Source organism: Engraulis encrasicolus, chromosome 16 (assembly GCF_034702125.1).
Source record: "Engraulis encrasicolus isolate BLACKSEA-1 chromosome 16, IST_EnEncr_1.0, whole genome shotgun sequence".
Lineage (NCBI taxonomy): Eukaryota > Metazoa > Chordata > Actinopteri > Clupeiformes > Engraulidae > Engraulis > Engraulis encrasicolus.
Window position 1 is genome coordinate 31,351,541 of NC_085872.1, and position 16,044 is coordinate 31,367,584.

Here is a 16,044-nt window from a genome sequence, read left to right on the forward strand (position 1 = left end):
ATAGTTGCAGTACCTTTTTTGACCATTTCCTGCACAGTGTCCCTTTAAAGCTTGAAATGAGTCATAATAAAGTAGTGGAGTAGCATTAGAGAAGAGTACCCCACCTGACATGAGTGCCCCACCCTCTCACTACTCCATTATCACGTTATCATTGTTTCTGACATTGGAGGCTTAGCTTAGACAAGAAATTTGATATTGCATTTTTCATTTTTTTTTATATCTCATAATTAATTCTTGGATAGGCCTAATTGTTTTATTCCATGCTATTTGTGTAATTTGTAGCACCAGAAAAGAGCATTCAAACAACATCAAAATCACCTATGTATGACTTAAATTGACTGACATCATCAAGGATGAATGTTTATTAAGACTTAATTAAGACTTTATGGCAGTTATGGGTTTCTACCTAGCAAAAGGAAACACGTTTCATTAAAACATGTACAAGCCGGGCCCCAGAGTGTGATTTCACATGAAATGTTCAAATAGTTATTAATAGAGAGAGATTAATTTGTAACCCAGCTGGAATACAAAATATCACTGTTATACAGTAGTTATACCAGTGGGACATGGACCGGACTGGAGGAACACATGGATGACCCCCACCCAAATGTTCCAGTGTTTTTGTTAGGCCAGCATCAGTTCTGCTTGTGGACTAAGCTATTTATAGAACAGCAGTTCATGTTCCATAATATCAAACGCCAAAATACATGATTGACCTACCAAAAACAGTGGCTGCGTGATCTTGCATGACACACGTTCAGTTGGCCTGCCAGCCAAGTCTTCTACAGATCAGTTCGTGGGGCGGTATGTTTGTGGTGATGTCACTGCGTAATCCGACGATTTAAAGACTGGTGTTTCCGGGTTCGTGAATTGTTTAATAAATAAGTTGAAAAAATAAGTTGAAAAACAATTAACCCCAATAGTAGAGACGTAGGCTATTTGGCAGATGTTATGGAAACACAACTGTGGGGTTGACACAATTTTAATGAGAGCGCGCGTTAATAATGCTGGCGTATGAATGAGTCCTGAAAAGTAGGGTACTGTAGCCTACCTGCTTCCTTATGGAATTTTCACCTGCGCGTCGGAAGCCAAAACACCTTCATTGTAAGTATCTGAACAAAAGCGCTTTGTTGAATAGGCTACTTCTAAACATACTTGCTTGGCGCCCAATCAAGTAAATTATAATAGTTGTGTTGTTTGTTGTAGATGAAAGTAATCTGGTTGATTCGGCGACGTATGAGTCCGGGAATGTGCTTTTGGGATGCGTTTAGTTTTGATTACTTGGCACCGCCAATCAGAGATGGTTCGTCATCGACACTTACACTAGACGTAGAAGTACACTGGTAACAGAAGATTGTATCATTAAAGTTTGCTAGTCTGTCCGTTGTTAATTGCATGAGCAATCGGTATCAACAAAAATTGTTCACTGCGTTTGCGTTGAATGGATTTACGCACGAATCCTTTAAAACAAACGTAGTGATCACCGTGCAATAGCGGACGGGGGATTTCTTCTATCCATCCTTGTAATACTAACTGCCGAGTTGCACTATTTTGGTTTTGCAAATACTTAATCCCAGTTGTTTTACTGACCTCCCTGAAGAAGTGCGTTTCGGCAATGGTGGATCGTGCCACACGCACTAAGGATTAAAACCTAATGGATAAAGAGGGAAGATGCTTATTTTGCTGCATTTCTGTCTGCGTTCTGTGACTACTACTGATGTGAAGTGGTCGTTATTTAGGGCCACACCTAAAAGCAGGATAAAGTAACGCGGCTTTGCACACACATGTTCATTTCAGGAGATAAGTGCACAGCAAGGATTCCATTGGGGTTTCGACCAGGGTTCACAAATGTTTACAGCAGTCTTTCTGGCTCTGCTGTTGCTTGAAGCGATAAGGGCATAATAACAACCCGCGTTATTGGTAGGCTAATTGAGGGGCAGGGCAGAGTATCATATTTTCCAAGCACCATGAATTCTATTGAGTGCGTATTTTAGCCCTGACCTTAGCCAACATAACTTCACAGTAGGCTACTACCCACCACCACTATGTAATCCGTCACTGCTGTTGAGTAGTGTGCTAATCCAGTGCCACGAGCGTGGATAGTAATCCATTGTGGCACGTTGTTCCATTTCAGGTCTAACCAGAACACACCAGAGGACATGGCCGAACAGCAATTTGGTTAGTGGCCATCCTTTAAGTTAAACTGTTTCTGTAAAAAAAAAAAATGTTTTGTGTGGTAACCCAACCTCTTGGAATACATACAAAGAATGAAAGTAGTATCAAAGATTCTCTATTCTAATTAATTAATGCATTTAAACCGTCTCTGGTAGTATGACTGACATGACTTCACCTGGCTAGTAATGCAGTTGTGAATCACCATGAACATGGACCACTTTTATATGGTTTCCCTCGTAAAGTCTGGCACCGATATATTACAGCATGGACAGTATACAGGCCAACCACTGTACCATAATAAGTCTTCTAACTGGTAATTTCACTGTCTGCTTAATAAGTCATGAAAATGGAGCTACCTGGTATCCATAGCCTTTATAATCAAATTACAAGGAAGGCCAAACACATCTGACCCACACCACAAGTCCTAAACCCTTCACCTTACTACCATCTGGCCACTGATCTCTCTTCAAATTCAAGATATCCGGGGGTTCAAAGGTTGCTAGGTGTAACTGTTTAAATGTTTCTCAATTCAGGCTTAATCACTGTTCATTTCTCCCTCCCTTTTCTGTTGAAAGAGCTCGACATTGGTCTTTTGCTGGCTCCTCAGATGCTACCAGTGACATCAGCAATTTGCACAGAAGAGAACACTGCAGGCTACATCACTTACATCAATCAGGTTTGTAAGGTTTGTTTTACCAAACCCATATGGCCAAATGGCAAGCTTACAATTCTCTGGTTCAACAATACGGTCACCATTGCTATTGAATCATTTCAGTAATACCTTACTTGACGCCGGTGTCATAAGCATGTCATTACAGTGTCATAGTAGTGTCATGACAACCTTGGGTTGTCTTTGCCATAACCCAATGTCACTTAAGGCCAACAGTCATAAAATGTTCATGACATAGATATAATGTTTATGACACATGCATAATTGTGTCATGACACTATTATGACACTGTAATGACATGCTTATGACACCGGCGTTAAGTAAAGTGTTACCATCATTTTAAATGCGTGTCATAATGACCATATGGTCCAATCACTCCTGCAGTGGCTGCAGAACTGAACTGGGTTAACTGAAAAGACCTGCACAGGTGGGCAGACAAAGCACAAGGATCTGCTAATATATTGCAGCCAATCACGAATTTCTCACACATATTTCTCTCGCATATTACATCTTTATTACGAACCTACACACATTCCAATTTTCAGTCTGTCCAGACTGCCCTTTGTTAGACTATTTAAACCCATGATAAATGAGCATCATTTTGATTTAATATCATAAATGTTAGTCAATCAAAGCCTAAACTGTGTTTGATCTCCTTTTACACTGCAGTTTCTCAAGCCAGGCTTAACAGAAGGTATACCTCAATTGAATTGCCTTATGGGTGTATAGCATGTGCATGTGTGTTGTGCCTGTTATCACTTGCTAATTGCAATGAGTGTGTGTCAAGATTTTAGTTGTGGGCAACAGGCTTTCTATTTGTGGCTAGAAGACGATTCACAATCCCTCAGAATAAGAACTGAGGGAGAAAAGCGGACAAAATTGACAGAAAAACAGACAAAATTTCTTCAAGCTTCAAAAAGAAGTCCAATTGCTTACAACTCTTGACTAAATTGACATGGATGCATGAGAATCATTTGTGTGTGTGTGTGTGTGTGTGTGTGTGTGTGTGTGTGTGTGTGTGTGTGTGTGTGTGTGTGTGTGTGTGTGTGTGTGTGTGTGTGTGTGTGTGTGTGTGTGCGTGTGTGTGTGTGTGTTACACACTGCACCAATCCTACTTCGTGAGGCCATTGCTATTGGAGCACACCCACATGCTGGGGCCCTCGCCACATGCGGGGCCCAAATCCTGGACACATGTTTTGACCCCTTTTGCTGGGGTAGTTTTGTTGTTACTGGTAAAAGTAAAACTATAAAACATTTCCACACTCTGTGTGTGTGTGTGTGTGTGTGTGTGTGTGTGTGTGTGCGTGCACGTGTGTGTGTGTGTGTGTGCGTGCGTGCGTGCGTGCGTGCGTCCGTGTGTCACATGTGCAGGAGGTGGCCTCCCTGGGCTTACCAGAGTCTCTGCAGCCATGCGAAGGAGGAGCGGGACTGCAGGCTGTGCCAGCCATCAACCTGGTGATCCAACTGCTGCAGGTGGCCCAGCGCTCCCTAAGGGTCCGAGAGGAGCTGCAGGCCCAGATCGTCCGGACCAGCAGTGACCTTGAACATCTGCGCAACAGCCACGCTCGCCTGAAGGTACTGACGCACGTGCGAACGAACGAACACACACACGCACGCACCACACACACCAGTGACAAGGAGAGAGCTGCTGCATTGTGCAGCCTGACAGGTTGTAAAGGAATTGTATTATTAATATATTAGCGACGGCTGTAGGAGGCAGCTGAGGCAACAACATGTTTTCAGGATCCATTTACTATTATCCCATCGCATTATAGGCTAAAACACGACAGGGGGAAGTGTCAACAGTTATAACTGTGGTGTTGTGTTTATGTTGCAATATTATCCTTGCCAGTTGGGGGGAGCTGTTGCCTGTTTATTGGAGGGTGATAGTAGGGACCAGAGGGACCAGAGAGATACAGATTAAAGATGGCAGTCATACAGTCAAGACTCACGTTGAGTTATTTCACAGGACACGACAATAACCTCTGAAACGACACAACTTAGCCTACTCGAGTTCACTTGCTATCAAAATCTCCTCAAAGTTTTTGAATGCCTAGAGACACTGATAAAAAAATGCTCCCCTTAAAACGATTCCATTCGATGGTGGCTACCCTAATTATTACCGCACTGACACTTCCCACCAAAGCCCATGAGTTTGTTAATGGAGTTGTATTGTATTGTTTTTTTTAAATATGTACCTTTGACCTTTTTGTGTCACAGGATCACTTAGAGGGAAGCAAGAGGGAAAATGCGAGGCTGCAGGAGGGTGAGAGGCAGCTCATGGAGAGCCTCAAGGCTCTGCAGGCCTCACACAAAACAGAAAAAGAGGAGGTAAGGACCCGTTAAGACTGTGGTTCCCAAACTAGGGGTTGTGTAGTAGAGCATGACATTTTTCTGGAATTCCCGTGGGTCCCGTGGGACCTGCGGGATTCCCGCGGGGTGGGAGTTAAAATTCAAAGATGAACGGGAGCGGGCAGGAGCGGGAATAAAGATGAATGGGAGCGGGCAGGAGCGGGAATAAAAATGAACGAGAGCGGGAATGCTCGCTTATTTTTTCATTAAAAAAAGCCTCGAATTTTGATGAAACGGGAGTGGGATTGATTTTGAGTGGGAGTGGGCAGGATTGGGAAACATTCTTTTCAGGAGTGGACGGGATGGGATTTGTTTCTTTTACTCCAGTCTGGGATGGGACGGGATGGGATTTTTTTTCTGGGACCAGGATGGGACGGGAGTGAAAACCCACTCCTGTGTCATGCTCTATTGTGTAGGTACTGCAGGGGGGTCGCAGACAGAATTGACAGTTTTCATAAAACCTTGAATATATGCCTTTATAACCTTTCTACACATTGTTAGTAACAATGTTCCCTTCAATGAGTAATACATATGTTTACCCTTCTGGTGATTTAGTCAAGTCAAGTCAAATTTACTCGAAAAATAAGCAAAATTATGTTTTTGGATTTGGAAAAATATTGTGAAAATATTCTTAGGTCCAAAAGGGGTTCCCACCAGAAAAAGTTTGGGAACCACTACGTTAAGACATGCCACCGTAGACTGCTTTAGCTACCCTCTCGAAAGTTATTGGGCTTTCTGAATTGGATGTGTTTTGATTATCATCCTCAGGTCATGAAGTTGCAGAAAATGATTTCCAGCCGGGCCACACAATACCAGCATAACATGAGGAGGCTGGAAAGAGATACTTTTAAATTAAAAGAGCGTTTGCTGTCTGATAAGCGAGACAGGAGGATGGGTGAGTCTATTGCATAGAATGCATAGAATGCCATTTTTTCCTTTTAGACAATGTGTTAGAAAAAAAGTCCCATCTTGTTGATGTAATGATAATTAGATGATGATGGCATCTGATGTTGCAAGTTTCTGTTAGAAAGATGCCAACTAAGTCAGTCCCCTGCTTTGTTTCATCAGGAATCGAGATCTCAGACTCAATTGAACGGGCAGATGGAAGACGGGGAGTTTGGAGGACAGACAGGGGGTAACATTCCTCATGTGTGCATTCCAATATGGGACCTTGCGTCCTCCCCTTGGGCTTGTGGCCTCACGTTTTCTGATGCCTCGCCTCCGTGCAGCAAATAATTAAGTTTCCCAGCTGTCTGCCTAGCCAAAACAATTTTTGGTTGACTATTCTTCATATTACCATCCTGTTTCAAAATGAGAAAATTACTTTACAATTGAGCTTTTGTGAGATATTGCAATGTAATGCTGTTGTCAGTGATGTCATCACGGCGTATTACTTCCTGGTAAGAGGCCACAAGCCCAAGTGGAGGATGCAAGGTTGCATATTGGAACGCAACCCATGTGTTCTCTTACTGTACCATTCCTCGAAATCAGCTCATTTTACACCTCCCCTTGAATCAAATAATTCAGCTAATCTTACGGGTCCAGGTAGCTGCTACCTGGACCCATAAGATTCAATGATAATTGTTAGCTTGTAACTAGAAGTAGCATCAACAGACAGAAAATGGCTGAAAGAACTTAAAAAAGGTAGTGATGTGGCCCTTGCATCAATCCTTTAGTCTCACGGCTTGTGTGTCATGCCTATGGAATAATGTTGAAGTTGGTCTAATTCTTGGTGTGTACGTGTGTGTGTGTGTGTGTGTGTGTGTGTGTGTGTGTGTGTGTGTGTGTGTCTGTCTGTCTGTCTGTCTGTCTGTCTGTCTGTCTGTCTGTCCGTCCCACTTTTGGTTTAGAAACGAGACTGAAATGTTTCAAGACCTTCTGCATAAATACGAGGCACAGCAAAGCACTCTTGTGGAAGAAATTGCAGACCTCAAGAGCGTCCTTAGAGACTTCGAGAAGGACATCGAGAAGGTCTTGAACCCAATGCGGAACAGTCTTGGGCTGGTGAGTGAACTTTCATACTTCACAACCCTTCAAACCAGGTTCCTGTGGGAGTTAAGAGAGAGCACTTCTGTGTGTCCATCACGGAAAATAATTCCGTGTCCAGGAGCACGGAATTTTGGCAAAATCCGTGCCCCTGGACACGGATTTTATGTCCTTAACATCCGTGTCCAGGAGCACGGAATTTTTGGAGATCATGTTTCAGCTTCACGCCTGTGTTTTGAGTTTACCATTCCTCAACAGGACAGTCCAGATTCTTTGATGGTATATTCTCATGTATGTAATGTAGACAGTATGGCGTGTTGAAGGGTTTGTGCATGTGTGCAGGTGTCCAATAACTGCTCTTGCTCATCCATTCTACAACGAAAATGTTCTGGTATCGGACAGCCAATATCTCTGGTCGTGACTTTATGATTACACTACAAATATTTGAGTTCACAAAAAGACATTGCTGCAAATGGTCCTGTGAGTGTTTTTCAGAGGTCATCTTGGAAACTGTGCAGGCATTAGGCTAGTTCAATTCTGACATTTCCCCATGTTGGAATAATTCTATGAAGAAGTGGTCTCATTTGTCTTTGTGCCATGTCTGGTTCAAAAGATATGTGAATAGTGAAATATCTGATTTTAACTAATTGCTATACAGTTTCCATGACGACGAGGGGCGTAGTATTGGTAGGAAATTGACTGTTTGTTTGCAATGACCGGGGACAACAAGGGTCCAACTGAATATGAAGAGTTCAGATGCAAAACCCCCTAACTCCATTTCTGAAGACCTGCGCTTCTATATTTTTAGGGAACCCTGTTGTTGGTTTGGTTTAAATTCATGTACTTGATAATGCATATAAATATTGAAATTACATAAATAAAAGAAAAAATATGCAATTTAGATAGATTAGCATTACATACAAATGAATTAGGACATGTTTCTGGAAAGGCACTCAGGGGGTTTTGCATCTGAACTCTTCATATCTAGGCTCCAGTCTTCACTAGGGATGCAAATTATCGATTAATTCATTAATTATTAGTTGATAGCCTTATCGATCGACTTACGATTCATTGATAAGCGGTGTTTCCCCTGAAATCTCAATATTTCTTGGGGAAAAAAAACTACTAAATCTAAAAATTTTGATTAAAAATTTAGATAAAATATGACATTTAAATTCATTCTGTTTCAATTCTTTAATCCAAAGGTGATTTAAATATTCCCATTATTCACACCCCTCTTCACACACACTCTTCACATGCCCATTTCACCTAGGTCTCTTGTCAGTTGAATTGTCGATTAATTGCGATTAATGTTTTTTAATCGATTAATGTATTGGTCGATTAAAGTCGATTAATCGATTAATCGTTTGCATCCCTACTCCGCACCTTGTGCTTGTGGCCTTGTGCTTCTCTAACACCACCACCCCCCCCTCCCTGCTGTCAGCCGCGGCACAACAACTTTTGGGCAATTTGTTTTTTACCATCCCGATTGCAAATGAGAAAATGTCCTTTGAGGAGTGCTTTTGTGAGATATTCATCAAAACTTCTATCGTCAATGACGTCTTGCCTGGCATCACAAGGCCTCGAGTGAAAAGGAAAGAGCTGGCGGTTAGATATTTAGTTGGACCCCAGGGCTTCATGACAACCTTGACTGACTAACTGACTGCTCATGAACCTCCAGGAGGCAGAGGCCAGACAGGCTGAGGGGAGGCCAGGTGAGGAGGCGGGTGTGGAGGCAGCAGTATCGGAGGAGCCAGTGGGGGTGGAGGTGGATAAGTCCAGCAGGGAGGAGCCATCTCCTAAAAGGGCTCGTGAGCCGCTCACCACCAGCATCCGGCAGGACTGGCAAAGGCTCATGGACCACATCCAGGGTAGCCTACATGCCTCTACTCCTTTGATAATGTTTTGTTTCTTCTTTCTGTGCCATTCAGCTTAATGAGTGCATTGTGCAGCTGCACAAGCATTTGATAGTTACTTTAAATGTGTGTACATTTCATTGGGAGGGTCTGGGGATATGTGTGAGTGACATTGCGCAAACAGACTATCACACGCACGCACGCACGCACGCACGCACGCACACACACACACACACACACACACACACACACACACACACACACACACACACACACACACACACACACACAGACACCTGCTGTTCCCATGTGTTTATATTTTCTTTGTCTTCATGTTGTGTATAGCAACAGGTACTGTAAATGTCACATGTCAGGAGGGTGGTCATCAGGTCACCTCTACGCCGGAGGGTAGGGAGACCAAGGCTGGAAGAGGAGAAGAAGTGGAGCCGGGTCAGAAACACACCAACCAGGAAGTGAGTAGCAGAGCAGCCTCAAAGAATAGTCTAGTAGACCCAGGGATGACTGGAGCACTCAGCAACTTTTTTGGAGGTTTTTTATTATTTTGGTGCATAAAATGACTGATGTTTCGGCGTACCTGCGCCTTCCCCAGACTCTGAGTCAGTCATTTTGTGCACCAAAATAATAAAAAAAAACCTCTAAAAAAAAAGTTGCTGAGTGCTCCAGCCATCCCTGGGTCTAGTCACTGTGAAGTAGCCCAGCTTGTCTTGATACTGCTGTCCTCGACGGTGAGCATCACCAAGGCTGCAGAACAGACATCCCCTCTTCAAATCATCTAGTAGAGCAGGGGTGTCAAACTCAGGCCCGGGGGCCAAATCTGGCCCGCGGAGTCCTTTTATTCGGCCCGCGAGATCATTTCAAATGTGTATTACAGTTGGCCCTCATACATCATTAATGTACAGTGTACCAAGACTTGAACATGAAATTTGGTGTTTCTCAGAAGTATGAGCGGGCCCAGGCCAATGACACAGCTCACACTCCTATGCAACACAATATGTGCCAGTTTGTGAAATTAAACTATGAGTATTAAGTGCGTGCCTGCAGGATTTTAGTCCATTTATTAACAAATAATCTTGAGTTCGGCCCTCGACTTCGTTCCATATTTTGATTTTGGCCCTCGGTCAATTTGAGTTTGACACCCCTGTAGTAGAGTAAGATACTTCAGACTCAGACATTTCCTGGATCCATGTGATGTCTGGTGAACAGCCCTTTAGGAGACCTTCAGTTGGGAGACCTTTGGAGACCTTAGGTTGAGAATAAATGGAGTTCCCTTGGCGCTGTAGATGGCAGTAGCGCACAGCTTGTGCAAGCCACCACCAAGAACCACAAAAACAGGAGAAGAAGGAGGGGACAAAACCTGTTTAGGAGATCAAACTTGAGCACACTCCTTTGCATTGGGTGGACGGAGCTTGGGTTATCTTTCTTTGCTAGACGACGCTTTAGTAGCCTCTTTGTGCAGATGGATGGGGCTGCCGACCTCAAGTAACTTTGTCATTACAATTTTGGTGGAAATTAGGTTATAACAGAGACTGTGAAATGGGGGTTAAGTGATTCATGGAATATACTGAGCAGCTATCTCTACATTGCCAAACATCATTGGGCAAAGAGAGATAGATCAGTGAGACAATGTTTGTGAGGTTTGCCCTGAGCCACTGTATTAGTAAGTAACAATCCACAAGCCCAGCGCAACATTCTACCAGTTGTCTGTTATATTTAATGGTCTGAAACTGAACATGTTCAAAGCCTAGCATTTCAGTGCTTTCTAAAATTAAGTCCATAGTGGAATTAGGTCCATTCCATTCCATAGTGGAATACATTTCATGCTTTATCATAATCAATATTTTCCTGGCTCTAATGATGCATTCTACAGGTAGACCCAATCCAAACTGGTAGAAGATCGCACTTCTCCTACCTGCATGTTGTTACGACCCGGCTCGTGACAAAAGCCACAACACAAAAATGTACAGGTCAAAATAGTTATGTTTTATTTACAAGTTCAAACTTCAATTGTCTAGGGTATGATCAAAATAGTGTTGGTGCAGTATGGCATGGACTGTGTAAGTGAATGCATAGCATGTCAGTGAGTGGAGAATGGAGGCACATAGTAGAACAAAGGGGGAGACAGACAGAACAGAAAGTGAGAGAATAGAGAGAGACCGGCCGTGTGTCCGCCTAGGAGTGCCTACTGAGCTAGAGCAGAGCTCCACCTTTAAAGCAAGGCACCGACCAAGTGCACCCAATGAATAGGCCCATACGACTTGTGTTGCTGTCGACCAACATTGACGAAGCACGTGAGCGAGAACTTGTTGTCACGATGTGGGTGTTATTAAATACAGCGCATTTACAGTCGGCCACAAATATGAACGAGACTATGAGCTCGCACCGGTTTGCTCTACTAACACACCACGTGTGAGGAGTGGGGGGACAGGCAGTGAGGAGGAGCTGAAGTGGGGACCTGCGCAAACTTGTGTAGAGGTGTGAGACAAGACCCATATACACACGTGAGTGAGTTGTTGACCAACCAGTTCATGGGGCGCTTGACCTCGTAGGCAGTCCGCAGACGAGCGTTGAAGGGGATAAGCAACTGCAGAGGTTGCAAGATCTGACTGCAGCCGCATTCATCCCGCGATAGTTTGACACCATGTGACATGTCACCTCGTCAACGCAACATCGACGAAATTTCGAAGTTTGACAGGAAATCTAACCGTCATGCAGCATTTTCATCCAGGGTGCATTGCTGTCTAAATGCGCATGCATGCGTTGACAACATCTCGATCGCACCTATTGCAATTAACCCACCTGACACCAGCCTTGCCCGTGCACTGGCTAGCTAGCACCAGGAGGGGGCCTACAGGGTCGTCACAATGTTTCAGGTCCCATTCCAGACAGTTGACGTGGCAGTTCTACAACCATAGTGACCGCTGCTGTTTAACTGACTTTAGTGAGGTGTTTTGATTTGAGCCAAAAGAACTGTAATAGCTATTATTTCTGGCTTATGTTATACCTATGTGGACACAATATGATGATATAACATGAAGTAGATGTTGAGTTAAAATGACTGTGTCTGGAGCAACCATACATGAGAGAAATAAAGTTTCACTTATTTATTGACATTTTAAATAGTGGCTCCATGGGCTCTGCCATTATCCCCCGACTGCAATTTGTTGGAGTAGGAGTACAATGAGGTCCCCCCAGTTCACTAGTGGGAGGTCCCACTTTGACTGGCATTTTTCCAGTGCATTTTTCGTAGTAGGAGATGGTAGAAGTACGCTCTCCTATTGGTTGGATTTAGTCTGGAATGCACTATAATCCTTCTTGCCACTCTGGAATAACATCTTTTGTCCAACATTTATCTTAGTAGTAGCAGGGGGTGTTCACTCACGGAACTAGCTACTAGCCACAACTGGCTAACCCTAATCCTACCTAAGTGCAAAATGAATGGGTGTCAATGGAGTTTTCTACCATTATAATTTTTGTGATTTTTTAAATAATTTTTTGTCCTGAAATATTAATATTCAGTTCGAAGCTAGAAATAATAAGACCCCATTTGAGTAGCGTTTTGATTATTTTGCGCCACTAGATTATTATATACTGGGTCACGAAGCTCAATTTTTATCGGGATGCTAGCGAGTACAGGTCGAAATCTTTTAACCTGCTGTAAAACTACACACCTGAACGATTTGTCAATACAGCCTATTGTTAAACAACAGTCATAGTGCTTACCAGGAATGTTTTGTTGATGATATTTGTGACCGGAAATCACAGTAGCAATGTATTTAGCATATGGGTTCCCCTTTCCATTACATACATTTTCCCACATGAAGGACTGACCGACGCTTGCCAACTAGTGGACACTCCATAGGAACTGCAGTATGCATGCAAAGCAAACTGGCTACAATGGGAACCAATCAGTGTGAACATTCTCCCTGTTAGAGATTCTCTGGTAGTAGCAAATGGGAAGCAGGGTGGTCGGAACATAATTTGCTCACAGGACTTCCTCAAACAAGTGAAACACAGATGGTACTATAATGGTGGGGGAGATGGCTAGGCAGGCAGGTGAATAGTCATTAATGAAAAACATTTTTCTTCTTATTTCAGCAAATGTTTGAAGCGATGATCGATCAGTGAATGACTGGATCAAGAGAGAAGCACTGCCACATTGCCAGGTATGGATGAAAGTAATGACAGTGTGCACATACAAAGTAATGTCAGCGTACACATACACACCTCAGACAATTTACTCAAAATAAGTAGTTTGAGATAACACACTGGTATGAGAACGTTTGGTCACCCTTTTGGCAAATCATTACATTGGTTTATCTCTTGTTGAGCTTTTGCAGCAGCAAGTTAACATCAACATGTGTTAAACCACGGGGAAGGGAAACAATTCGGTTGTGAAATAATTTTAGTAGGTGTAACAGAAACCATTTTATGTGGATTTAAACATAAAGAAGCATGTATATGGGCACCCGAGGTTACGGTAAAAATAACTTTTTAAAAAATTTGTTTAGTAGAGTCCACTTGTATTTTAATTTAAGTGGCAAGATGTTATTTGTCCATGTTCCCCAAGTCATTTTCATCTCCCACCTGCCACCTCTAATAATTCACATAGTATTTTTGAAGTATTTTTGGGGGCTTTTCATTTATTTGCAGTTTTATATGACAGGACAGTGAAGGTGGTGACAGGAAGTAAGTTGGGAGAGAGAGACGGGGAAGGTTTGGCAAAGGGCCTGGGTTGGATTCGAACCCGGGTCGGCCGCACAGTAGACGAGTGCCCTACCGTTAGTGCCACCGTAGGGCCACAATTCACATAGTATTGAGTAACGTTTCGGGTGTATGTTTGTTTCTCCATTAATAGATCAATAATAATGACAAGGGATGTAATTGAGTAGTCTAGTAAATGCAATGAAGTATTCATTCTATTGAACTATGTTGTAACATTTGCTTAGTTTGGTATACTTGATATTGAAATCTCATTTCAAGCCAATGAGCAAAAAAACTTTACTTCAATGGTATTGGTGGGTGTGTCAGTGCATAGCCACAACCCAGAATGTGATGTAGATATGTTTCGTTGCTAGAAGCACTGACATTGTATGTATAACATCAACTCTTTTTTCTGTTCTGTTTGCTCTGCAGATAGTGAATGGGTACCAGCCACCTTGATGTTTGAATACTGTATTCAGTGTGTGTGTGTGTGTGTGTGTGTGTGTGTGTGTGTGTGTGTGTGTGTGTGTGTGTGTGTGTGTGTGTGTGTGTGTGTGTGTGTGTGTGTGTGTGTGCGTGTGCGTGCGTGCGCGTGCGCGCGCGTGTGTGTGTTCTAACACTAATGGTTACACTTGGAACAAAAATCTGTATAAAGGAAATAAAGAAATAGTGATAAAGCTTTTTATAAATGAAGAAGAAATAAAAATATGAATTAAGATTAATAATAAAATATGTTTTAGAACATCTCATTTGGTGGGGGCAGTCATGGGCAATCAGTTATGGAGTTGTTTTGTTGGCCAAGGCTGGCCCGTTTGATTCTCTATGCTGGGTGGAGGGAGTCATTAACCAGCACTCTCCCCATCCTTCACTATGACTGAGGTACTGTACATTGAGCATGGTATCCAGTACCAAGCTTGTTGGGCTGCCCCTTTGCACGGCTGAGGCATAAATGCAATTTCATTGTGTGCACTGTGTGTTGTGGTTCCATGTGCCATTAACACAGTGGGAGTTTTGTACAAATATGTATTTTTACAATATAAACATTTACCTTGAAAGCTAAATGTTTTTTTAGAGTTTACAAATCTTTGTTAGCTATTTTTGCCATTGACATGTTATACACAATACAAACAGAGAATTTTAATATTTTTTTCTATGTATCTGTTGAAGAATGTAATGATTGATATTATGAATGTTGAAATCCTGTGCTGCATCCTTCCAGTAGGAAAACATTTTGAATGTGCTGTTTGACACATCCAAGTTTACAAGAGACAAATGCAATAAAGTTTATTATTACAAATTACAATTGTAGTATGTGTGATTGCTCTTCTGTGTAGGTTTTGTTTGCATTCAACTGGACTGCAGGGTGCCGTAATGTGGTCATTGCAAGTAACCCTTTAGTCTCCACATCCTTGCTCTGAGGATTGCTGCCCTAGATTTTTTGCCGGTGTAACTGCAGTGTTCCTGCGCAGTCTGCCACTCGGGCTTGAACCCGCCACCTAGAGGATGACATTTTTCAGGAATTCCTGTGGGTCCTGCGGGTCCTGTGGGATTCCCCGCGGGATGGGAGTCAAAATTTTAAAGATGAACGGGAGCAGGCAGGAGCGGGAATAAAGATGAATGGGAGCGGGAATAAAGATGAATGGGAGCGGGCAGGAGCGGGAATAAAAATGAATGAGAGCGGGAATGCTCGCTTATTTTTTCATTAAAATAGCCTATGAAATGGGAGTGGGATTGATTTTGAGTGGGAGTGGGCAGGATTGGGAAGCATTCTTTTCAGGAGTGGACGGTATGGGATTTGTTTCTTTTTCTCCAGTCCGGGATGGGATGGGATTTTTTTTCTGGGACGGGAGTGAAAATCCACTCCAGTGTCATGCTCTACCGTCACCTTCTAGTCAACTCATCAATTCGGGCATGGGAGCCACTGCACGATACCGCTGAGCCAAAGGACCAGTCTGATAGCTCAGCGCTACCAATACTGTAGGAGGCTTCTGGAGGGAGGTTTACTAATGTTCCACTTCACACTGTGGTAGTTGGCCTCCGTTACACTGGAAAGGACTTTTTTTGTCAATATACATTGTCCCGCTCACTTGCACTACTTGGCCTTCTTCTGCAAGCTCATGGAAATCAGGGACTGGGACACTCTAGTCTAAGTGAAATTCACAAGTGAAAGTTTAGATAAACGTACAGTAACTACCTTTTTAAAAAATCACATTTAACTCTAAATCTAGCCTGGTTCTCACCAGACCTTGGTGTGTATGTAGCTCTGGAGCCCCCTGGTGGAGC

General features: G+C 43.0%; 1 protein-coding gene across 2 annotated transcripts; it reads left to right on the forward strand.

The window, feature by feature from the left end:
- The first annotated feature begins 856 nt into the window (after positions 1-856).
- Positions 857-15,038, forward strand: LOC134466502 (afadin- and alpha-actinin-binding protein-like). 2 transcript variants are annotated; one of them, XM_063220401.1, is made up of 12 exons: positions 857-1,104; positions 2,135-2,178; positions 2,751-2,851; positions 4,217-4,420; positions 5,066-5,176; positions 5,966-6,092; positions 6,266-6,332; positions 7,048-7,201; positions 8,865-9,054; positions 9,385-9,512; positions 13,156-13,223; positions 14,194-15,038. In XM_063220401.1, the coding sequence occupies exons 2-11, from the start codon at positions 2,160-2,162 to the stop codon at positions 13,183-13,185; spliced, it is 1,131 nt and encodes a 376-aa protein (XP_063076471.1). In that variant the 5' UTR covers positions 857-1,104; positions 2,135-2,159; the 3' UTR covers positions 13,186-13,223; positions 14,194-15,038. The 2 variants fall into 2 exon arrangements, with proteins under 2 accessions (XP_063076471.1, XP_063076472.1); XM_063220402.1 differs by lacking the exon at positions 857-1,104 and having other exon boundaries at positions 2,070-2,178.
- The last annotated feature ends 1,006 nt before the right edge of the window (positions 15,039-16,044 follow it).